The sequence below is a fragment of the Triplophysa dalaica genome, chromosome 19, assembly GCF_015846415.1.
Source record: "Triplophysa dalaica isolate WHDGS20190420 chromosome 19, ASM1584641v1, whole genome shotgun sequence".
In the NCBI taxonomy this organism is placed as follows: domain Eukaryota; kingdom Metazoa; phylum Chordata; class Actinopteri; order Cypriniformes; family Nemacheilidae; genus Triplophysa; species Triplophysa dalaica.
Window position 1 is genome coordinate 11,244,343 of NC_079560.1, and position 24,119 is coordinate 11,268,461.

Below are 24,119 nucleotides of genomic sequence, written 5' to 3' on the forward strand. Positions count from 1 at the left end.
AAAGTTCCACGCTATAAAAGAACAATAGCAAGGCATGTTATCATGCCACAATCTTAAAAGAAATAATGGTGCTTCACCATATGGAAGAACTATTTCTGGCTGAATGGTTCCATAAAAAGCCTTTAAAGGGATGGTTCACCCATGAATGAAAATTCTGTCATGAATTACATATCAAGTTGTACCAAACTTTTATGAATTTTCTGTGTTTAACAAAACAAAGACATTTACACAGATTTGGAACAACTTGAGTGTGAGTAATTTTCATCTTTAACATCTTCAAAATGCTCTTTGTGTGGAAAAGGTTATTTAGATTATATATGAAACAAAAAAATGTAAAGAACCATTGAGTTCCTCTATGCCAAATTGGTTCCTCTATGACATCACTCTGAACAACCTTTTTAAAGAATGCAGATAGAGTAGGTGTAACTCTAAAAGGTTTCAAAGATACAGAAGCACATTATATATTTTTGTCAATTTTATACAATACAACAATTATAATACATGTTTATTGTTGACCAATGCCTAAATGTATGGCAATATAATGTCAAAACAACATGACCCGCATAAGACACATAAGGTGCTACATAAGACAACACAAGACATACCTTTGACTGAAGATAATCAAGTATTTTTGTCTTAAAGGTTTCTGAATATTTTTCATATAACTATTTAATCAAAATGAGTAAGGACTTAAATGATAACTAACCATTCTCCTATCCTAGTTTAACAGTCTGCAGAATAGAATTTACACAATCCATAATGGATTTCATTTGTTGTTTTCCAACATGACTGTGGTCAATGTGAAAGTTAATTGTTGTTTTTGCGCCCCTCTCTGGCCATGTTGAGTCATGGAAATTTGAATTATAGATGAGAAATCAGGCAGGCATGCATTCAATGAAGACAAATGCAAGGGAAAAGGTTTGTTCAACAGATTTATATAATAATTACGCTCATTTTTTTAAATTTAAAGAAAAACCTGGTAGTGAGAGTATTTTTTCATTAAAAATGTAGGAATGGGTTGCCATTTTAGCTAATGGAAATAATTTGTGCATTGCTTCAAAATTGTGTTTTTAATCAGTGTTTTAATTTGCTGTTGTGTTCGATTGCTCGATTTGTTTTCAATTGTTTTAAGCATAAATATATCTGCATACAGTTCCAGCTGTTGCGCTGTATGCGCGTGCATGCCACTCAAACACCATAACCTTTCCGCCGGGTCATTGCGTCTATTAATGTCAAAGCTGAGCTACTGGAGTTATTACAGTTGTAAGTTCACTCATAAGACGTAAATTTAAAGAAAAATGTGCACTTACACAGTACAAAAGTATGTTTCATAACCATTAAATGTGCGCGCAGCACCATCTTTTAACAGCCGATTTACACATTAGAATGGTAATTGGCGGAAGGTTGCACGCCACGCCCTTTGATTAATATTCATGAGTCGAACTTTAAATAAAGGGAGCTGTCAAAACTAAATGGGTGCTGCTGGTTGTGCCGTCTGGTGTTTATATTGTACCTGAACTATCCTCGGAGACGAGCGCGCTGTCACCATGTCCAAACCTCTGTCAGATCACGACAGAAAGAAGCAGATTTCCGTGAAGGGACTCGCCGGTGTGGAGAATGTCGTGGACTTGAAGTCAAACTTTAATCGGCATCTGCATTTCACGCTGGTAAAGGACAGGAATGTATCCACCAAACGGGACTATTACTTTGCTCTCGCAAACACAGTAAGAGATCACTTGGTAGGCAGATGGATCAGAACTCAACAGAGCTATTACGAGAAAGACCCCAAAGTAAGTTCACGCATGCCGAGATTGATGCAAAACCACATCGGTGCATGCTTGCATGACTGCGCAATGTAATAAAAGACGCATTTCGCTACAAAAGGCAAAACGAACTACAAAGCACGTGCACCTGTCGATGCAGCTGCGATAAGTAATCCCACTGTAATGTCATGACATTTCCTTGAGTGTTGAGGATCGGCTTGACCAAAGCAGTGCTGACCTTTCATGAATCTTCCAAGATAAACATCTCTAAACACCCTGCTCTAAAGCACAGCAAAATCCAGCATACTTGCAAAGTGCAAAATTATGAGTCAAATGTGCCGTCTGGCGTCAACTCTTGCATTGATATACACTGCTCAACACTGGGAAGATGAATTAATAATTCAGATGATCAATAGACTGACCTTTATGTTGGAAGCACAATAATGCACAATGCGTTTTACAGTCAGGTGTCTGGAGATCAGGTTGATTATGAAGCATCAATTTATCATTCATTTAAATATAAAGCATTTATAAAAGGATTTGCAATTCACTTAAACAATTGCATTTTGCAAACAGCAACGCAGGTAGTTGTTTTAACCCATGGTTGGCCAGAACCCCACTGGTGTTTGAGTTGAGTCAAATTTGACATTTTCTAGATTAATTAAATTTTTAACCACCAGTTGAGTTTGTTCATATTTCACCCAACCATGGGTTAAAACATTCCAGCATTTTTTAGCATGTACATTTTTAGATCCATTTTTCCATCCAGCACTGAAACAGTGGTATACACCAGTAGAACATTACTGGAAGGATCTTTCTCATTTACAGTAAATAATAAAATGGAAGAAACATTGTAAGGAAAATGTATTGGTGCCTGAGGCATTACAATCTGAGAGTCGTGCCGAAGATGAAACCACTACCCAACATCTCTGACCTTTTCCTCTTCTGCGCTGCATAAAGTCTTTTGGTGGAAGAGGTCTGGGCTGTAAAGGTCACATAGGAAGTCTATACAGGAGAAAGAGGAGATGTGTCATTCAGCCTCATTGGAAATTATTTGAGGGTTATGTAATAACAGTCTTTAAATCGACTGTATATTATGTCATAACTTATAAAACATGATGTTAACATGTGCATGATTTCTTGAAAGAGTTCAATGTTAGTCGAAATGGACCGTACACCCATTGATCAACAAGAGTACATTTTGTTGCTTTATTGTGCAGGTGGCCAATGACAGTAGACCTTGACTTGATCATTTGATCTTAAATGAGGCTCTTGAGTGTTTCCTTGAGAGATTGACTGTTATTTGTCTGAAGCTCTGCCAACAGAGCAGAACTGATGTGAAAATCCAGAATATCCCTTATCAGGGAAAAATGCTGAGAACTGAAAGGGACAGTACAGACTAAACTGAAAATTGTGTCATTTATTCACCCTCTCCCTCATATCATTTCAAACCCTTATGAATTTCTTCAGAGGAACACAAAAGGTGGAATTCTGAAGAATTGTGCTGTGTCTATTGTGTTTTTCTATATTAAAGTGAGTAAGGACTGAAGCTGTCATTGACTTCTATTAGGGAATTATTATCTTGATGTAAAGTCATCTCAGAAATCTCAGAAAATAGTCAAATATAAAAGTACATTTGTTTCTTGGCTTTTTTTGTCAATCAGAGAAGGGATTTTTTATCACTGAGAGCTATGAAACCTGTATATTGCTTATTTTTTAGCTGTTTATAGACGGTAAACAACATAAACAAACGTTATTGCGCATGCTTTTGTGGACCGAACTTTACTTTGGTCCCTGTAGATTATTTCTGAAAACAAGAGAAATAAATAATAAGTAGGCCTAAATTACATAAAGAAACAAGTTAAAAGTATGTCCAGCCAGTAATATTTTGAGTTAGGAGCAGAAGTGTGACTAAACTTAAATCTTTCAAAGTTACACCGGCCAATTTAACAAAATGTTCATTTAATAAACGTCACATACAATAAAATTAAACCAATTGTTTATTTAATAGAATTATTGTACAATAAAATATGAATATGAACCAAATAAAATATAACTAGTCATAGCCAGGACGATCAACAAACACAGACCGGACGTTAACTTAGGGCCAGGTGTGTGTGTCCAATAAAACCGCCTATAGCCGTTTCTAGACTGATAATCTAACATGTTGACATTTGTTCACATTTTAATCACTAAAATCTCCTTCAGAAATAGTTATTATTAATAATTATTAAAGCTGCATCGGTTTAGTGACGGCTATTTACATTTCGTATTTCATATCAGTTTAAGTAAAATGTATGGGTGGGTAATTTTACTTTTAGTATTTTAAGATATTTACTGTATATCCAGGTACACCCTTGGGAGGTTTTGAATGCTGCAAAATTACTAGTTTTCACACATGTACACATGTAAAAACGAAATAGCTCATCCCAAAATGTAAGTGTTTTTATCAGTTCCTCACCCTCATGTCATTCCAAAACATTATGACTTTCTTTATTCTGCAGAACACAAAAGAAGATATTTCAAAGAACGTGGTAACGAAATTACACTGGACCCCATATACTGTACTTCCATTGTACCCACACCAAACCACTGAGACATTCTCATCCCCTTTCCGTTACAAACATATATTTTACAGTACAGTTTGTTTTCACAAATGTAACTATAAATGTTGGATGACACATTGTTGAGCACCTAAATCAAAGCTTCTGTATTAGCCGCATGAAAGCACAACATTAAACACTCGTTGACCTTTGCCGGCGACCTCACTGTTGGTTATTTTTGCTACAGTCAAAATGCCAGTGTTACATAACACCGGTGACCTTCCCTGCTCCCTGACTACCCTGCTTCAGCCTCTCACACCCCACTATCTGTCTCTCTCTTGCACTTCATACACCAAAGAAGAAAGGCTAAAATGTCAGAGGTTGCAACAGGCATGGCTTCAGATTGCAGCCTGTAAGTTCATCTAGAGTGCATGAAGATATTAAAATAGTCTTTAATGAAGTGTAAAAATAATTCTCAGGCTAAAGGTGGTCTCTGGTCAGCTTGAGTTTTGTAAGTCAAAAGAATCATTTGGATCTTATACACATTATGTACTGTAACCTTTAAAAATGGCGTTTTCCGCACAGATTTTTTTTTAATCGAAAATGAACTAATAGTGATGCAAGTGAAAGACTACATGTATCTCTAGCAAGTAACGGGTCAATCAAAGCATCCCTTAATTGTTCTCGCTTGTCCGTAGCGTGTTTACTACCTCTCCCTGGAGTTCTACATGGGCCGTACCCTGCAGAACACAATGGTGAATCTGGCCCTGGAGAATGCCTGCGATGAGGCCATGTATCAGGTAGGACAACACAATTAAGCCAATGTAATTATTTTGAGAGCAGAGACTCAATACATACTGTGTTCTTCAGCTGGGTCTAGATATGGAGGAGCTGGAGGAGATGGAAGAAGATGCTGGACTGGGAAATGGAGGCCTCGGTCGTCTAGCTGGTGTGTAATCTTATCTTATTGTGCACTCAGGTTTAACAGAGGAACCATCCCTCTCAGTATGGATTTATTGAACCTTGTAGGAGAAAATCGAAAGATTGCAGAACAAGCCTACAAGATACAATCCTGAAACTTTGCTAAACTTTTCACAGAGGAAATAAATCTGTGGCTGCAAATGTTCACCCACCTTTGCTCTCTTACTCTCTTTCAGCTTGCTTCCTGGACTCGATGGCTTCTCTTGGCCTGGCCGCCTACGGTTACGGCATTCGTTATGAGTTCGGTATCTTTAACCAGAAAATCGACAATGGCTGGCAGGTTGAATGACCTTTACCTATTTAAAAAAAGCACTCAGAACATCTTAACAAATATGTAACAATGCTAGCAAACCACCATCAGCATTATTTTTTGAAAATAACATTGTGTGGACATATAATGTAACATGTGCAGTAGCGAACCCTCAGCAACCCTGTTGCTTAAATTTAGCTTATTTGAGTCGAGTGATTTGGACTGCGGTCAGTCTTAAATTTAACATATTGTGCATATTTGCTGTAATTCTACATATGAGTGACATTTTATCAGATAAATAGTACATTTGCTACGGTCAGCTCTTGCACGTGCGCAGAGAGCCAAGGCTCAAATGGCCTTTTTTTCCCCCCAATAAATCACACTACAAACCTTACCCTCCAAATACTGTTTTTTTTTTAAATAATTATCTTTGACTTGTTTTCAGCACAAACATCTACAATTCTTAAATCAAGATACATTTAATTAAGAAGTGTATTCAATTCTATTTAAAGCAAGTCAAATAAAGTCTATTTAAAGTCTTTGTTTACTGAAAAATAAGTCAAATTTAAATTCGTTTATGCATAAAACAAGAATAAATATCCGCCAATAGGGTAGTAAAAATAAACCATTTCAACCACTGTAACTCCTAATGCAATATGTTAAAAGGTGAAACACCTATTTAATTAAAATGTTAACCAGACACATGCATTGAATTATTTACCATATATTGTCAAATAAAAAATATAAGTTATCACAGTTATAAATATCATGGTCATATTCTGAAATCCGTCATTTTTCTTATGAAAATATCTTGCTAATATTAATGATTGCCAGGTTGAAGAAGCAGATGATTGGCTGCGTTATGGTAACCCATGGGAGAAAGCCCGCCCAGAATACATGCGCCCTGTGAACTTCTATGGCAGGTTAGAACATCATCCAGATGGAGTTAAATGGGTGGATACTCAGGTATTGCCATTCATAAACATATGGATCTGTATTTGTTGTGTGTGTGTGAGTCTTAACACTCAAATCAATTGACTGTTGTGTTAACAGGTGGTTTTGGCGTTGCCATATGACACACCTATACCCGGCTATAGAAACAACATTGTCAACACCATGAGGCTGTGGTCTGCTAAAGCCCCTTGCGAGTTTAACCTGAAAGATTGTGAGTACTAGACACGGAAGCTACATTTGGACTAAAAGGAACAGATAACAGTGACTTGTTCTCATCTCATTTTCAGTTAATATTGGTGGATACATTCAGGCTGTGCTGGACAGGAACCTTGCTGAGAACATCTCCCGTGTGCTCTATCCTAATGACAATGTCAGTAATGACATCATTGACTCTCTGTGAATGATTTACAATTGACAATTTAAAGGGATAGTACACCTTAAATTAAAAAAAATCTTTCATAACCTGTATAACTTTGTCATTTGATAGGTTATGTTGTAGCAAAATGACTCTTGACTGCTTCGTTCATAGAATCAAAGTAAACCATGGCAAAAATCATGTGATGCTTTCATAGAGCTTTATCTGTGTTTTTTGGTCCATGGTCCCCATCCACCCTAATAGTATGCAAGAAACCAGAACAGCTATTCTGCTAAATTTCTCTTTTGGTCTTCCACGTGGAAAACTTCACAGGTTTGAATATTATGTCTTTTTTGAAGTTTTTTTTAAATGTCTGTCTTTGTATAGTTCTTTGAGGGTAAGGAGCTCAGATTGAAGCAGGAATACTTTGTAGTGGCTGCGACTCTCCAAGACATCATCCGCCGCTTTAAGGCGTCCCAGTTTGGCTCAAGGGAAATCGTGCGCACTGATTTCACCACCCTGCCAAACAAGGTAAGGTCCACACCATTACATATTCATTTTTTGTTTTTGAGATCTCATTGAAAGACATCAGTCTCAAAGGTTACTTTCACAGAGAATGATGTGAGAGTCAGAATGCCGTCAATATACTCAAGGTGCTATCTGTTTGTTTGGTTACTCTCAGGTGGCAATTCAACTAAATGACACTCACCCCGCCCTGGCTATTCCCGAGCTGATGAGAGTGCTGGTTGATTTGGAGAAGCTCCCCTGGGAGAAGGTTTGAGGCCGATTTATTATCCAGTGAGATTGTTTTAGAGTAGAATTTATTTTTTTATATTTGATTTCCTTTTTTCAAGCAGTCATTGAACAATTACAGGTTGATGGCACTAGAGGGCAACAAAGTACAATGATACTGTGATTCTGGGATTCAATGATCAGAGAGTCATTCACCATTAAAAACGTGAAAATCATGCACAATGTACTTATATGTATTCATATTTTACTACTGTCATATTAATAGACATTTCCTTTTTAGTTTTTAACTGGGCACATGTACATACGCATATACGCACACACACACACACGGACATCTGTTGTCATTTCGCACACTCAGTGAGTCCTACTGTAGCTACACTGATGTTATTGTTGTACATTTAGTTACTGTAGTTCTTAAGGGAGTCAATGTTCACTGTTATTGTACCGTAATACAAGTGTGTATATGAGGAACATAAATCGATAGTTCACTCAAAAATGAAAATTCATCACTTACCCTGATGAAAAGTCATCACTTTCTCACCCTCTTGTTATTTCAAACCTGTATGACTTCCAAACCAATGCAAGTGACAAAACCAATGCAAGTGAATGGGTGCCGGTTACCAACATTCTTCAAAATATCTTCTTTTGTGTTCTGCCGGTTTGAAATGACAAAAGGGTGAGGAAACGATGATAGAATTTACATTTTTGGGTGAACTATCCCTTTAAATTTTGATCTTCAGTAATAACAAACAATTGAAATACATTCAATACATAAAATAAAACCTTTTTATTTTTTGTACTTGACATTGAACCGAAAGTCTTTCATAAAGAAAAAAACATTTACCAGATAAGCCAAACTGTGTTGCCTTTTTCACTCCTTGCAGGCATGGGACATCTGTGTGAAGACATGTGCCTACACTAACCACACTGTGCTGCCTGAGGCTCTGGAACGCTGGCCTATTGACCTGTTCCAGTCCCTGCTGCCACGCCACCTCGAGATCATTTATGAAATCAACCGCCGCCACCTGGAGGTCTGACCTTAACATGACAGAAAACACACATTTAGACTGATGAGGATTATGGGCAACTGTCATTTAGAAGATGTGTTTGTAAGGTATAAATGTTTTACATGTCACACAGTCTATGTTTGTTGTTATAGCGCGTGTCCTCTCTTTACCCTGGCGACATGGACCGTCTGCGCCGCATGTCATTGATTGAGGAGTGCGGGCAGAAGAGAGTCAACATGGCGCATCTGTGCATTGTTGGCTCTCACGCAGTGAACGGTGTGGCACGTATTCACTCCGACATCATCAAAGCTACCGTGTATGTACCGCATGTTACATGCCAAAACAGACCACTTTAACTACTAGATTCTTTACATGTAGTCTTACCCTGTGGTATTAATATATACAGATTTAAAGACTTCTATGAGATGGACCCAGACAAGTTTCAGAACAAAACCAATGGTATCACTCCTCGCCGCTGGCTGGTAATGTGCAACCCTGGTCTGGCCGATGTCATTGTGGAGGTGAGTGCAAGCTTGATTGGTTTCATAACAGAGACTTCATCTCCTGCTGTGACAGCAGAACACTAGTGTGTTCCTTTAAGCAGTTTTCTCTATACAGCTGCAGGAAAAATAAAAAAGACCACTCCAGTTTTATCTTTCATCAGAATTTCTGCATGAACGTACTGTGGCAATTCCAGTCCAGCGTGTGTTAACTAAAAAAAAATAAAAAAAATCTCCCCAAAGTCACCCAAAAGCAATGTAAAAAAGACTGAGAGAATGTAAAGATACAAGAAGGTTGAAACAATCAGGTTTATTCCATCATTCTCATTTTCTGAACTGATCCTAAAATACATGCAAAATCAGTAGTATGGTTTTGTTTGAACAAGAATAGCTTTTTTTTGCAGAATTCAAGATCTGCAAACATTGCTTCTTTTTGCCATTTTGACCAGTTTGTCCTATTTTCAATTTCTGCGAATAAAAAACAATACTTTTATTTATAATACAAAACTTTTAAAAGTCATTTTACTTAAAGGGATATTTTACCCAAAAATGAAAATTCTGTCATCATTAACTTTCGTTCCAACCTGTCTCTTTTTCTTTGTTCTGTTAAACACAAAGAAAGATATTAGAAATCAACCGACAGTTGTGAGGCACCATTGACTACAATAGCAGGAACATTTTTTATTGTTGTCAAAGGTGCCCCGGAACAGCTTCTCTAAAGTCCTCAAAATATATATATTTTTTTTATCTTCTTAACAGAATATTTTGTTTTATCAACAGAACAAAAACAAAAACAATAGTTTTTTCTACTATGGAAGTCAATGGTGCCTCAGAACAGTCGGATCCTAACATTCTTCCAAATATCTATAAAAACATCCCTATAAATAGTCAATTCAGAACAACAGAAAATCTTTTTCTTAATTTTTAATGTATAAATGTATGTAAAACGAATCAACAAAATATAATAAATAAGGGGGTTTCTAGCAGTCCATCACACTTAACTTTTCTTTTTGCTTAAATGTTTGTGCATGTTAGAAAATCGGAGAGGACTTCATTCGGGATCTGGATCAGCTGCAAACACTTCGGAAATTTGTTAACGATGAGGCTTTTATTCGAGATATTGCCAAAGTGAAACAGGTCAGGAACCATACTTACGTGTCTACAATACATATAAAAAAGTATTAGTGAAGTTTCTCCAGACGTTCTTGGCCTCTTCTAGGAGAACAAGATGAAGTTCGCCGTGCATCTGGAAGAGCACTACAAAGTCAAGATCAACCCCAACTCCATGTTTGACGTTCAGGTCAAGAGAATTCACGAGTATAAGAGACAACTGCTCAACTGTCTGCACATCATCACATTCTACAACCGTGAGTAGATCCTCCTGGAGGAGGGATGGGAGGCTAAAAAACGAAAACAAAATAAATATTATTCAATGTTTGATGTATTTTTGAGCAAAATCTTGGTTTTGTAAAGTAACACAGTCCACAAGTGACAGTGAAAGGTTAATGATAATGTGGAAAACTTGATGTGATTAAGCACATCTGTCATGTTGGCAAATATTCGAAAAGTCCACATGAATGGTTCAAAACAGACTAAATATAAAGAAAACAAGTCACTCGCTCTTTTGTATTGTCTATTAATACCTAAACAGGTATTAAGAAGGAGCCCAACAAGCAGTGGACCCCAAGAACGATTATGATTGGAGGAAAGGTACAGTAACCTTGAGCTCTCGTACATGGCATCCATTTTTGATTTTTATTCTATTAGATTCAGTGTTTGAGTTGTTTGATGTCTACTATCGATTCAACCCATCGCAGGCTGCTCCAGGCTACCACACAGCTAAAATGATCATTCGTCTCATCACAGCTATTGGTGAGGTGGTCAACAATGACCCAGTGGTGGGCGACCGCCTCAAAGTCATTTTCCTGGAGAACTACAGAGTCACCCTTGCTGAGAAAGGTGACAGATGAGAACACTGCAGTTTCTTTAATACAAAGTTTGAGTTGCGGATCATTTGATTATTAAAAACAACTCCATAATGTCTATCAGTTATCCCTGCGGCTGACCTGTCCGAGCAGATCTCCACAGCCGGCACGGAAGCTTCTGGAACAGGCAACATGAAGTTCATGCTGAATGGAGCTCTGACCATCGGCACCATGGATGGAGCCAATGTAGAGATGGCAGAGGAAGCAGGAGAAGAGAATTTCTTCATCTTCGGCATGCGAGTGGATGATGTCGAAGCCATGGATGTTAAAGGGTTTGAAAATGAATGATTAACTTTCACCTATTATTTGAATTCATGCTTATTCATCCAAAAAAGTGGACAGAATCAATGAAGGAGAAATATCGCATAGCATTCAGAATGAACATTGCATCATCTAGGACTAAAAGATTGGGATCTTAAAGTCCCACTGCATTTGGTCATTTTATGACTTGAAGCTCATCTATCAGCATTAAAATAGCACACAAGAGAGAATACAACAGAATGGGTATTCCAAAACATTTAACAAAGGTCTAACAGTAACTGTTAAACTTATGTGTGAATGTGGGATAGAGAGTACGTTTGTGATCGTGGCCTTGTTTTTATATCCCAGTTGGGACCTAAACCTGAATGCCGCCAACACATGTGAACTAGTGTCACCGTGGGGACCAAAACTGTATGTCCCCATGTGCAAAAAAGCGTATAAATGGTACACAAGAATATTTTTTTAAAATCTAAAAATGCAAAAAGTTTTCTGATGTTTAGGTTTAGGGGATAAAATAAAGGTGTGATACAAAATATGAAGCCATTTTCATCAACCCAATTAAATACAAATTATAAAATACTGTTTTGTATTTAAAATACATATTTGAAATACATGTCTCATAAATACTGCCCATCCCTGAAAATAGCATATGTAAAAGTTTTTCCTGTGATAATAATGTATTCATGCCCTAAAATGAATTGAATGTAACTCAACACCATTGCTTCATTTGGGATGCACAGATTCAGGAATATGCAAACTAGTCCCCGCCTCCCTTCAATCGTGTGAGCTCGGACAGTTGATTATAGACGCTTCCTTCGACATGTGAGCAGCGCATGCTCATGTTGCAAAAGCAGAGCTGAAACTGCAGTGATCGTTTCAGTGCCGAGTGATCGTTTATGCGCATCCTGGCTTAAATCTGTTAACGTTATTGGTAAGAGGGTTATGATGTCATAAACAGAGGCGGTTTCAAACAAACAGTTTCAAAGGCAGTTTTATAGAGAAAATACTCCTCAATGGTTTAAAGAAATTTGCACATGGTTTATCTTAAAGCATGTTAAAAACACATAGATGTACAGTATAAACAACATTAAACACATGATTTTCACCACGGGGGGACTCTAAGAACAAAATAGAGAAAGCATATTCATAGTGTATGACATGATCTTATTCCCTCTGACAGATACAATGCATCTGAGTACTACAACCGTATTCCAGAGCTGAAACATGCCATTGACCAGATCGCAGGCGGCTTCTTCAGCCCCAAACAGACAGACCTTTTCAAAGACATCGTCAACATGTTGATGCACAATGATAGGTCCGAACACAACGACATGCAACTTTCACAAACAACTTTTTTCCAAACATCCATAAACCTAAATACACACCCTTTACTTTACAACCGGTTTGTTTGGTTTCTCCATATCCAGGTTCAAGGTGTTTGCTGACTATGAGGACTACATCAAATGCCAGGAGAAAGTCAGTGCTCTGTATAACGTAAGTGTTTAAAACCGTTTAATTTTCTCACCGCTTAGTCTTTATACAGCTGATTTTCAATTCTTCCTACTTAAACAGAAACCTAAGGAATGGACCAAGAAGGTGATCCACAACATCGCAGGTTCTGGCAAGTTCTCCAGCGATCGTACCATCTCCGAGTATGCGCGTGAGATCTGGGGTGTGGAGCCCAGTCTGGAGAAGCTTGCCGCACCTGATGATCTGAAATAAATCTCCACCATTCTATCTCCTATCTACATCTTCATGAACGCAGCTATGCCTGTCTTGCTCAAACTTCCATTTACGTTGCGCACACCAATGTGTGCTATTATGTCTTATAGCACACTGGTCAATCTTCAATCTGTTATGTCCTGCATCATTTCCTTAGTAAACAATCAATAGGTTCAACAAACTCCATCAATGTTCAACTGGTAACATCTACATCAGCAAAAGCACCTTTCAGTGGCGGCTGTGATGACTTGGGATGTTAATAACTTCCAATGTATGAGAGCAAGTTAAAGTTAACTGTGGGCTTTGACATGCAATATATTGATTTCCCCTGTTGTGAAATGTTTAAATACTGCATATTTGGAAAAAGGAAACAATTAAAATCAATCTACAACATTGTCGCATTTGGCTGCAAGTTCTGTTTGTTCTTAAAGGATTAGGAAAAGGTTTGTGCTGGATATTTTTTAACTGTATAATGTTTGTTACAAGAGGAAACTAAAGCAAGGTCATGTAAAGAAATCTACAAATCAAAAACAACGTACAGACTCTTATTATCTGTCAAAAGTGATAAACAAACTAACCCACAATAAAGGACTTTTTAACAATCATGTATTTGTTAAGCCAAAACAATATGATGTTAAACTATAAGCAACTCACTTTGTTCTCTATTCACGGTATGGGTCAATAACAAATGAGAATGTCCTACACAATCTCACAGCAGTTCAAAATATTAACGACGTGGCTATTTGTTTTTGTACAATCTTGTTTATGCGTTTAGAACGGTTTGCTTCCGCGACAATGATTTTAAGGTTTAGGGGTTGGTAAGGGATGGGGCTTTTGTTTTGCTTATTTTTACTAATTGTACGTTTTTGTTAGATTAGCATTGTACAGATTCATTTGATTCAGCCACCTCATAGTTAGATTTAGAGATACACTGATATATCGGTGTCGGTGTATTATTGACCAATACCAATATTTGGTATTGGCCAATAAAGGAAATTTTTCAAACTTTCAGACAACAGTCTGAAAACAGCAGATGATCAGTGCCGATATATCCTGTTAATACATTTACATTTAGTCATTTAGCAGACGCTTTTATCCAAAGCGACTAACAAATAGTTAGGGAGCAACAAGCGATATGTCATACAGGAGCCATAATACATTAGGTGCCAATACAAAGTTACTGGTTTCAACTAAAGCTAGACCACTACCTGTTGAGAGAAAGGGTTAGCTTTGTGGCATATATCATTCTAAATAATCGTTTATTGATATTTGTGGAGAAATTTAGTATCAGTGCATCTCAATTAGGAATTCCTTTGAGAACTGGTTAGAATAGCTTAGACTAAATCAGAAGATTTTTTTAATTTTCTAAAATGCCCAAAAGTTTAAATTATGTAATCTTTGTATTTGGGTTGGTTTATATATATTTTAAAAACAAAAATACTTCGGTTAATCTAATTTGGTTAAAGTTGTGTTACCATCAAATAAAAATAACTGAAACACTTTCCTTGTATCTTAAATAAATATTTCTTAAAAAAACATTTTCAATATTTCTTCCATGAAAAGCTCAAAATAAATAACATAAACTTATATATGGTTCTGATATAAAGTTTATTTTCAAATGACAACAAATTGGTCATGCACCTGCAAGTTGGCTACATCACAATTTTGACAGATTATTTAATGATACTGAATGAATATCTGAATGTTACACTTACACATTTCTACACTTTAAAAAGTATTTACTTAAAATTCCCACCTTTGATCCAGAGTTATTAAAGTATTTTCTATTTTTATTAATATTTTAAATAAGTTTTTATTTTTAGATTTAGGTTTTATTGTAATTTCAGTTAAATTGATTAGCAATTATGTCAAATGTTTTTGTAATTGTTTTATTGATTTGTTTATTTTTTATTTTGCTTTCTCATTAATCTGCTTTAATTTTTGTTTATTTACTGTTATGATTTTAGTGCATTAGTGCCACTTATTTTACCGTTGTTTATTTATGAGGAGACAATTAAAGTTTTTCCAATAATTATTAGGCCAATAGTTGATTTGATTTCAATAAACAGAAACATTTTAAAAGTTTTAATTTTACTAAACTTAAGTAAAATAACCTTGCTTCGATCTTCAAAAAGGTGTATTTAACTTATATATTGCAGTCATTTTATTTTAATATAAGGTATTTCAAATAACTGTACAAAAGAACAGATGTTACAAAAAAATGTTACATCATAACCCCCCCCCCCCGACACTGGCGTACTTCAATATTTACACACGTGCAAGTAAATGAATACACTCTCACATTTGCACATGCGTTAGAAATGCATAAGAGCCGGGGTCACCCATGCAATCTGCTGACTGTCAATTATAATGATGGCAAGTTCTATAATGACTTACTCGCCATATCCATTGCTTTCTTACCCTGCCACATTTGCGTGAGTAATGCTTAATCCCCACTCACACCTTGTCCCACAGGGTCATTCCGTCCCAAACCTGCAGGATGACGCCTAAATCTGCATTCATGTGGAACTAATAGAGATGGCCTATATACAATTTGCTGGCTGCCAGTTCGGTGAAGCTTTCAGACCACAGCTGATTCTGTTGCTTCACTTTAACAACAGATGAGTGAAACTATGTGCCCTGACGACACAGAAAATAATGAACAGCTATTAACAAACTTGAAAACTTTTAATTTGTGTCCACATGCAAGTTTTACAGAGTGATTAACTCTGTTATCAAAGGTGGTTTAGATACTTTTTAATGAAATGCGTAATTTCCCTTAGTAATGTTTACTAAATCAATTCTCCCTTATGTAACTGGCAAGCTATTCATTTAGCAGACTTTATGCTTATGTGAGGATATGAAAAGCAAAAAACTTTACTTAATATTACAATTATTTATTTACAAGTATCACAGTAGGTGTTTGTCCATTCCTTCTCCTGTAATCTTTAACCATTTGTAACCCATAGGTGTGTGTGTGTTTTTAAGAGACTTGGACTTTGAGAACAATATCATATATCATGTCTATAGCTAAACATATTTAGTTACTCATATACTTTGTCTTATCTGTTGGTACATTCCCCCTTTGTCCCACTTCGGTCTGATATACAGTAATTATATCTTAAAATTATTAATCTCTACCCACAATCCCCATTCATTCTGGGACGTGAACTGACACACACTGATCTACCCCAGGTTCTGCTGTTTCTTCACAGTAACACCCCACCAGCCTGGACACTGGAATAGGTTCAAATCACAGCAGGTACAAATACGGAGGTTAACCAAGGGATTCCAGAGGGACAGCGAGCACTTGGACTCAAGCACTGCAGAATCTCTTTCTGGACTTCAGGGAAAGTCTCCTCATCACACAAGCGGTTTAAACGTGGAGATTCTGATCCAGCACAAACATATGCAATACTTCTACCCCAAATCCTTAGGAATTTCAGAGCTGATTATACAAAACTGCGTAACTTGCTGGAAGCCTTTATTTTCTTTTCTTCTTTAGAATGAGTATGAAGTGAAAGGTTTTTTTCATTTCAACGGCTCTTTGGGGGGGGGTCATTGAGGACATTCTGTGATCTACGCCAACAGGTATTTGTGTGAAGTTATCTTTTACATTATCTTGTGTTTTTAATTTATGTATTTAATGCAACCTAAATAAAGGCACTCTCCATTAACAATTTTTAAATCTTTTTTTACACCTTTTTCTAGATATTGTTGAAATTCAGTATTGCAATACTGCTAAAATTGTTTGCTCTATAGTGATTAATAGCTGGAAGTACCCTGCTGGAAAAAAAAGAAACCACCACAGATATTCTAATTGGTATCCATTAAAATAGCCTTACGAACTATTCGCTTTTTGTCAATACAACCATTACAACATTTATTTTTGTAGTGTGTTTGGGCATAATTCCAATAGAATATGTCTGCCAGATAACACCCCGCCAATACGTTTTCTATTCTGTTTTGGGCAGCAAAATTCGCAAATCTTATTTTTCTCTGCAAAATGGTCAACAAAATCACATTCCTGGCAACTGTCTCATTGCTGTTAGTCAACATGACCTATTTCAAAAACCAATAATAGTGTTGTTTAAGTCTTCCTGACCTACATTCAGTACCTTATCTTTGTGTACCCACACAATTAATAAATGTTACAACTATGACCCTCTCGTGTTTCACAGGACAGAGCTTTGGGTTGCCAGCTGAAGTCGGGGAACACAGGAACTGTAAACAAACCTGCCACTTTACAACTGTCTATCTGAGCCATGGCCTTTGCAGACCTGCTTGAGCAGGTGGGCAGCACGGGTCGCTTTCAGGTGGTGCATGTCACCCTGCTCAGTATGCCCATACTCATGATGGCCAGCCACAACTTGATGCAGAATTTTGTAGCCGCTGTGCCTCCCCACCACTGTGCTACTCATGGCAACCTTACCGGGTCCTCGATGAGCGCGGCGGACGTGCTAAGGGCCACAGTGCCGCTGGACAGTAATGGCAAACTGGACCGTTGCAAGCGATATGTCCACCCTCAGTGGGAGCTCTTGAACAGAAACACTTCTGAGGAGCTGTGGGAAGATGTAGAAGAGCCGGAGACACAGGGGTGTGAGGACGGATGGTATTACAATGCGAGTGAGATGAGCTCAACCATTATTACTGAGGTAAATGCAAACAAAACAAAGTATTTTACTGTAGAAAATAATGAACAGTGTTTTTCCCTTTTGTGGTCTTAGTTGGAAATAGTATGCATGTCTCTTATCTTTATTTTTCAGTGGGATTTGGTTTGTGACCTTCGTGCACTGAAGCAAATGAGTCAAACGATATACATGGGAGGTGTTCTTGTGGGAGCACCAGTCTTTGGAGGACTATCCGACAGGTCACTCTCCCTTTTTAAAGATCTTTCTTTAATGACAAAGTGACAATAAAATAACAAACTTTGGGTGCATACGTTGAACCCAGAAATGTGGTATCAGTAAGTTTGTGTCGTCTGATTCAGGTTTGGCCGACGTTTTTTATTGCTGATGTCTAACCTGATCATGGCAGTTGGAGGAACATGCGCTTCTTTCTCCACCACCTTCACTTGGTTTTGTGTGTGTCGCTTCTTCTGTGGTATGGCCCTGTCTGGCCTGGTGCTCAACTCCTTCTCCCTCAGTGAGTATCCAGATGTGCATGTTGAATAAAACTGGCCCTGGAATGTAACAACGTCTGTGTTAGAAAGCTTTTATAGACGGTTTCAGCGGTAACAACATAAACAAACCTTATGTGGCTCAAACTTAACTTCCGGTAGACGTCCTCAATAAATCAATAACTGCTAAGCAGTTTCAATTTAATATTAATATACAATAAAACATGTATATTAATTATTAGTTATATAAATTAAATCTACAATAGATTGTTATATTATTATAAGCAAACACACGGAAGTTAACTTCAGGCCAGGCGCGTGCGTCCTATGAAACAGTCTATAAAATGTATTGCTTCGGCTCACTTCATGTGTTAACTTACAAAATAATCGCAAACGAATGTAGTAACAAAAAACAAGAAAATGTATTTAATTAAAATGGTTAAATATCTTTAAAATTGAATCATGTATGTATTTAAAAATAATAATGAAAATGAAACCGGAAGTGCATCTTGTTGACGTCGTGTTTTAGCTACATCGTTAAACTTGAAAACGTAATACAAATTCTAAGCGTTCGGAATTATAATTATAATAATTCTGTAAAGTACGAAAATTACTTTTATTATTAGGTTATTCTTGGTCTTGGTAGACACCCACACCGACTAAAATCAGTACACTTCCCATTATAACCATTAAATCCATCTAAATGTCGGTGACTGTTGTTTTCAGCAGGGACTCTTCGCTTACCTTCGCACATTTGGTAGAGCCGTGTATTCAATCAATTTACAATGTAGCCTATTTGTCGACATCTAGTGGACAGACGCATTGAGTGTGGTTGTTTATTGTTCTCAGTTGTCGAGTGGATCCCCACGCGTGTGCGGACAGTAGTGGGCACAGGAACAGGCTACTGTTACACCACAGGTCAACTGATCCTGGCAGCAGTCGCTTACTTCATCAGAGACTGGCGATGGCTCACACTGGCTGTCTCTCTGCCTTTCTATGTGTCCTTCCTCTACTCATGGTGTGTCTGTGTCACCTCAATTATTCTGTTATTTGCTTGTTACATGTGTATGGGCCCTTTTTTAAACAAAGAGAAAATTTGGAAGCAGTATGTCCCCAGGTGCCAAGGAATAGTGTTTGAGTTTTTGTCTATATACTGTTGCCAAGCCTCAAAATTGGATCAAATAATAAACACCAAAAATGTGTTGCACTATATTAAAACCATATGATAGATTTTTGTGAGAAACACAAATACTACCTTTAGTCCTTACCTAAAATCTCTATTATAGTTTTTTGAGAATCGGGTCAATTCCAGTACAGTTTGATTTGTGAGCTGTCTGGATAAACCTGTTTATAAAAAACGATCTGTTCCAAATCTTTGTGTATAAATTTCTCCTTTTGTTTCCAAACGACTAAATGGCACCGGTCCAAGTTCAAATGTACTGTTCTTGTACTTCAAAAAGCTTTAATGTTGCTGAATTTATATTATGCCCAGGTGGTTTTTAGAATCTGCACGCTGGCTGGTCCTGAACAGAAAGTCAGAGCAGGCAGTCAAGAACCTGAAAACGGTGGCTCGCATAAACGGACGGCAAGCAGAGGCAGACAAAATCAATCTTCAGGTGTGACCTTATATGAATCGTGTTTATTTTAAAATCCTCAAGGTCTTTCACAATGCTTATTCCGTGCTCATGTGTGTGTAGATGTTGGAAGATTCCATGAAGAAGGAGATGGCCTGCTCAAAGGGATCCTACAATGGTCTCGACCTCCTTCGAACATCTACAATGAGAAGCATCACAATATGTCTCAGTGCAGTCTGGTCAGTCACATATCCTAACATCCCATACAGTACAAAAATTACAAAACAACCTCGAATAAAACAAACCCGTCCTATATTCTCAGGTTCTCTACCAGCTTTGCCTACTATGGGCTTTCTATGGATCTACAGAAATTTGGGGTCAGCATTTATCTGATCCAAGTCATCTTTGGAGCAGTGGATATACCAGCCAAAATCGTGGTTACAATTTGCATGAGCTTTTTGGGGCGAAGACCATCTCAATGTGGAGCTCTTGTACTGGCTGGCATAATGATACTCATTAATCTTCTAGTGCCTTATGGTGAGAATTTGAGCCCGCTTGTCAACAAAGAGAGCTAATAATTCAATTTCAGTCTCATAGCTATGTTTTTATTAGCTGTTATTCTAATCTCACTCAAATGACATTTGAACGTCTGTCTGTCTTTCACAGAAATCGAGACCTTGGTATTTAAAGTTTGCTAATCATGTAACTTTGTATCCGTAAATGTTGTTGTCGTGCCTGTGCAGACATGCAGATGTTACGCACCAGTTTGGCAGTGGTCGGGAAGGGTTGTTTGGCTGCCTCCTTCAGCTGCTGTTACCTTTATTCTGGAGAGCTTTATCCCACGGTCATCCGGTAATTAACCTCCCTGTCATCACCCTCCAAGTGTCTTAAAACGACTGTAAAACTTTCCTATGATTCACTCTTTAAATGTGGTTATCCATCATTTTGTTCTTTTTTAACTGCAATAACCAGAACTGCAAATTATATGCGTTTTACAAGCCCTATTGATGATGGCTAATGCAATTTTCTGTTTCATCCTCTCAGACAGAGCGGAATGGGTTGGGTGTCGATGATGGCTCGTCTGGGGGCAATGGTGGCTCCTATGGTGCTTCTTTCCGGGGAGGCTGTACCATGGCTACCTGGTTTAATCTATGGAGGGGCTCCAATTATCAGTGGGATCTTTGCCTACTTTCTCCCAGAAACCCTTGGAATGCCTCTTCCAGATACTCTCCAGGATGTGGAGGACAGGTAGTTGCCTGAATATACTGAAGTTAAACATTAGTTCTTGTTGGAATTGATCCAAGACATTCTGCAACACTAGTGAGCAGAATGCTAAGTTAAAAGTTAACTATATGACGTTTTAAGTGTGAATGTGTAACAAATTGTTTTTCTATCCTTTCACCTATTGCAGAGGTTTCAGGCGGACAAATTTCAAAGACTCAATTGTGAAAGAGGATTTGGCCCCTAAGGACCCCTGCACCATCCAGCTAAAAGAGTCTGTTTGAGAACCCACTCAGTTCAGTCTTGCTGACTGTAACGGACAAATGTAGATTGTTATCGTACAGAACAGAAGAAATGTATCAGTATTATATCATGGAAACAGTCAAAGGCTTTGTAACACTGTGTCTAAACACGACCGCATCCAGTGTAGACAAACATTTTAGGTATAACAGGTTTTAAAGGGTTCTATTGTCTTTTGTTGTGCCGTGTCGTACCGGTGTGGTGTGAGGAGTCTCATCTATTATACATGATGCAGTTCTTATCTTTCTTATAGGAATTACTGTAAATGAAAATAATGTACTTTAATAGAGCAAACCATATCTAAAGCAGTGAAGATTCTTTGTATGTTTTGAAATATGTTGTGTGTGTGAATTTCTTACCTGAACTATAAAAATACATAAACAGTTTTCAGTGTTTTGATAAAAAGTCCAATGTATATTAAATAAAGTGAACTTTTTTTTCCTGAGTGATGAAATATCTTGTACCTCCTCTGCAGAAATGACTTTTAAGGCAAATATTCAAAAATGAAAACTAATAATTCAAAAAAATATCTGTATTAATTTTAAACACTCACTGAGGGAGCTTGTATAGGATTTAATATAAAAAATTTAGGGACATTTTTCCGGACAGGGATTACCAGTGTCTAAATTTAAGGAGGATCTAATGACAGAAATGCAACTTAATGTCTTCAGAGGTGCATAAAGACCGTATGAAGTGTTACGTTTTTCATACCGGCAAAGAAGCGAAATTATGATGACATCTTAGTCCTCTCTCAGCCTCCATAGTGCTTCGAAAGGGAGGTGGTGGGAGTCGGAGTGAACCTATTCACAACCTAACCACTATCCATCCATCCATTTTCTACCGCTTATCCGAACTACCTCGGGTCACGGGGAGCCTGCGCCTATCTCAGGAGTCTTTGGGCATCAAGGCCCTAACCACTAGATACTGATAAATTTCACTGACTGGTCCTTTAAGCCAGGACTAGGCCTTTGTTTATTTAGAAAATTGATGTAGTTGTAACCAACAATACTTGTGTGCATTTTGAGACAGCACAACGAACTGATGTATTTTAAGACATGTCAGTGCAAGTTGTTTTAAGGACTGTCTTGATCCCTGTCCAGGAAACTGAACCTTAAAGTAGGCCATATATTTAATATTTTTGCTAAAGAAAATGAAAAAAAAAACATGTAAATGTTACTGTACTGTAGGACCATATTACATAATATGCTGGTAAGTGCCTAAATCTCTGACGATGACTGTCTAAAAGAACACGTTCTGCTCGGCTTGCCATGTATAAGAAAGCATTAACTTTTTAAAGTTTTCTGTTATTATTTAACCATACGCATCAAAGCACTTGCCTGTCAGTGTTATCTAACAGACGCATTAGTGAAACAAGTGACGATGCAAACTTGTTTTTAATTGAAAACATTCAGGCCCCAAAAAACTACATATCCCATGAGCGCTTGCGGAATTCTTACAGCACTTCCGGTGCCATTTCCTGTTCCTGTCCGTTACGCTCATTCGCTTTCAGAGAAGCAAGATGTCTGGACTTTTAAGAGGACTCGCTCGAATCCGCACCGCACCGGTTCTGCGTGGATCATCCATAACCCAGCGAGCGAACATCGCCACACGACCAGCCAAGGAGTCTATTGGTCTCGCTGTAAGTCTTTTCTAAAGAGAATATTGTTTTCTTTGAATCTCTAGACGAGCACGCCATTACCTCCTTGGCATTCACCTTTAGATTCGAATCGGATTATGTGACCAGTTGAAATATAGAGATCCGGTTTGGCTCCGTTTTAATGAAGATGTTTTTTATGAAAAGACCACCGACGCATTTTCGATTTTTTTTCCGATTCAGTGTGTTTTTGGGTCCAAAGTTAAATTGACATCTGTGATATGGAAGGTCGTGGCAGAATAGCGCCGCCTCAGGACGATAGAAGTACTTAACGTTACACAAGCGCACTTAAAGAATGTTAGGTTATTTACAACACAACTTACTTGTTTTTTTTAGCTATATGCGTAAGTTAATCATTAGTTTACACAATAAACAAGATAAATAATACGTTTCATAAAAAAAATATTTTCCATAAATTGTTAAAGGATGCAGGTTATTACATTAGAGAATGTTAAATGCTAACAGTTGTGTTTGTTGCTTGCAATGACAGTATGCATTGACATCAAAAAAAGCAAGGATGTATACCAACAAGTAACTTCCCTAACAAATGTTTGCATGATTTTTTTGTCCTTTGACAGGAGACAGCAGTTGGTCTGACAATGTTTACCATCGCTATCCTGGGACCAGCTGGGTGGGTTCTGGCCAACCTGGAAAACTACAGAAATAGGGGTTCTGCTAAGTGATCCACCAGTCATGGACTGAAAGCAGTTTGACCGATTTTATTGCTTTTATCGCATGTTGGGACCACAATCCCACTGACCTTCATCCTACCTGAACAACTTGTCTCCTTGTGCACCCAGCTACCTCTCCATGCGACCATTTACTATTCTCCAACCATTCCGGTCTTATACCGAGCATTTTGCTCTCTGTTAAAAGCTGTAATACATTACAATGGGTGATTGAATTGTCTTTACATGGAGCCTGTTACATTGGAAATAAACCCTTATTTAAATCTTAAGTCTGTATTGTCTCACTGTTATGTATTATATGTTCTCGTATGACGGTGTTAAATATCATGCTTTTCCATACGTTTGCAATTGTAAGGTAATTTTTTCAAAATATATCACAATTAAGATTTGTTAGTATTGGATTGGATATTTATATATAATATTTACATGTTTATGTTAATACAGTAATGTTAAAATTTTAAAACTCTATAAACTATTTTGCCTAGGAG

General features: G+C 37.5%; 3 protein-coding genes and 1 long non-coding RNA gene across 5 annotated transcripts; 3 read left to right on the top strand and 1 right to left on the bottom strand.

The window, feature by feature from the left end:
• Positions 1 to 1,467: 1,467 nt before the first annotated feature.
• Positions 1,468 to 13,467, top strand: pygma (phosphorylase, glycogen, muscle A). Its single transcript, XM_056730554.1, has 20 exons — positions 1,468 to 1,790; positions 5,005 to 5,106; positions 5,177 to 5,255; positions 5,464 to 5,567; positions 6,372 to 6,503; positions 6,591 to 6,702; positions 6,779 to 6,861; positions 7,234 to 7,377; positions 7,529 to 7,621; positions 8,484 to 8,630; positions 8,759 to 8,922; positions 9,013 to 9,127; positions 10,142 to 10,243; positions 10,326 to 10,473; positions 10,758 to 10,816; positions 10,924 to 11,065; positions 11,156 to 11,363; positions 12,533 to 12,667; positions 12,780 to 12,846; positions 12,925 to 13,467. The coding sequence occupies exons 1-20, from the start codon at positions 1,548 to 1,550 to the stop codon at positions 13,072 to 13,074; spliced, it is 2,529 nt and encodes an 842-aa protein (XP_056586532.1). The 5' UTR covers positions 1,468 to 1,547; the 3' UTR covers positions 13,075 to 13,467.
• On the bottom strand, positions 1,797 to 19,070 carry LOC130407551 (uncharacterized). 2 transcript variants are annotated; one of them, XR_008904662.1, is made up of 7 exons: positions 18,938 to 19,070; positions 18,099 to 18,256; positions 17,507 to 17,636; positions 8,444 to 8,637; positions 5,440 to 5,583; positions 5,165 to 5,328; positions 1,797 to 2,768 (listed from the first exon to the last, which is right to left on the bottom strand). It is a non-coding gene; the product is annotated as an uncharacterized LOC130407551 (long non-coding RNA). The 2 variants fall into 2 exon arrangements; XR_008904663.1 differs by lacking the exon at positions 18,938 to 19,070 and adding an exon at positions 18,808 to 18,908.
• On the top strand, positions 15,623 to 21,728 carry slc22a6l (solute carrier family 22 member 6, like). The gene is made up of 11 exons (XM_056730556.1): positions 15,623 to 16,665; positions 17,256 to 17,729; positions 17,841 to 17,944; positions 18,065 to 18,219; positions 19,043 to 19,211; positions 19,686 to 19,809; positions 19,891 to 20,006; positions 20,090 to 20,304; positions 20,511 to 20,619; positions 20,812 to 21,015; positions 21,179 to 21,728. Exons 2-11 carry the CDS (start codon positions 17,340 to 17,342, stop codon positions 21,270 to 21,272), a joined length of 1,680 nt encoding a protein of 559 aa, XP_056586534.1. The 5' UTR covers positions 15,623 to 16,665; positions 17,256 to 17,339; the 3' UTR covers positions 21,273 to 21,728.
• A 1,041-nt stretch (positions 21,729 to 22,769) lies between these two features.
• LOC130408122 (cytochrome c oxidase subunit 8A, mitochondrial) lies at positions 22,770 to 23,900 on the top strand. Its single transcript, XM_056731590.1, has 2 exons — positions 22,770 to 22,927; positions 23,521 to 23,900. Exons 1-2 carry the CDS (start codon positions 22,808 to 22,810, stop codon positions 23,623 to 23,625), a joined length of 225 nt encoding a protein of 74 aa, XP_056587568.1. The 5' UTR covers positions 22,770 to 22,807; the 3' UTR covers positions 23,626 to 23,900.
• Positions 23,901 to 24,119: the final 219 nt, after the last annotated feature.

Bases quoted from the DNA above. Each gene is read 5' to 3' on its own strand.
- pygma (XM_056730554.1), top strand. From the start codon at position 1,548: ATGTCCAAACCTCTGTCAGATCACGACAGAAAGAAGCAGATTTCCGTG. The intron at 1,791-5,004 runs GTAAGTTCACGC...GCTTGTCCGTAG, and splicing joins ATTACGAGAAAGACCCCAAA to CGTGTTTACTACCTCTCCCT. The intron at 11,066-11,155 runs GTGACAGATGAG...AATGTCTATCAG, and splicing joins AGTCACCCTTGCTGAGAAAG to TTATCCCTGCGGCTGACCTG.
- slc22a6l (XM_056730556.1), top strand. From the start codon at position 17,340: ATGGCCTTTGCAGACCTGCTTGAGCAGGTGGGCAGCACGGGTCGCTTT. The intron at 17,730-17,840 runs GTAAATGCAAAC...TTTATTTTTCAG, and splicing joins GCTCAACCATTATTACTGAG to TGGGATTTGGTTTGTGACCT. The intron at 20,620-20,811 runs GTAATTAACCTC...TCATCCTCTCAG, and splicing joins CTTTATCCCACGGTCATCCG to ACAGAGCGGAATGGGTTGGG.
- LOC130408122 (XM_056731590.1), top strand. From the start codon at position 22,808: ATGTCTGGACTTTTAAGAGGACTCGCTCGAATCCGCACCGCACCGGTT. The intron at 22,928-23,520 runs GTAAGTCTTTTC...GTCCTTTGACAG, and splicing joins AGGAGTCTATTGGTCTCGCT to GAGACAGCAGTTGGTCTGAC.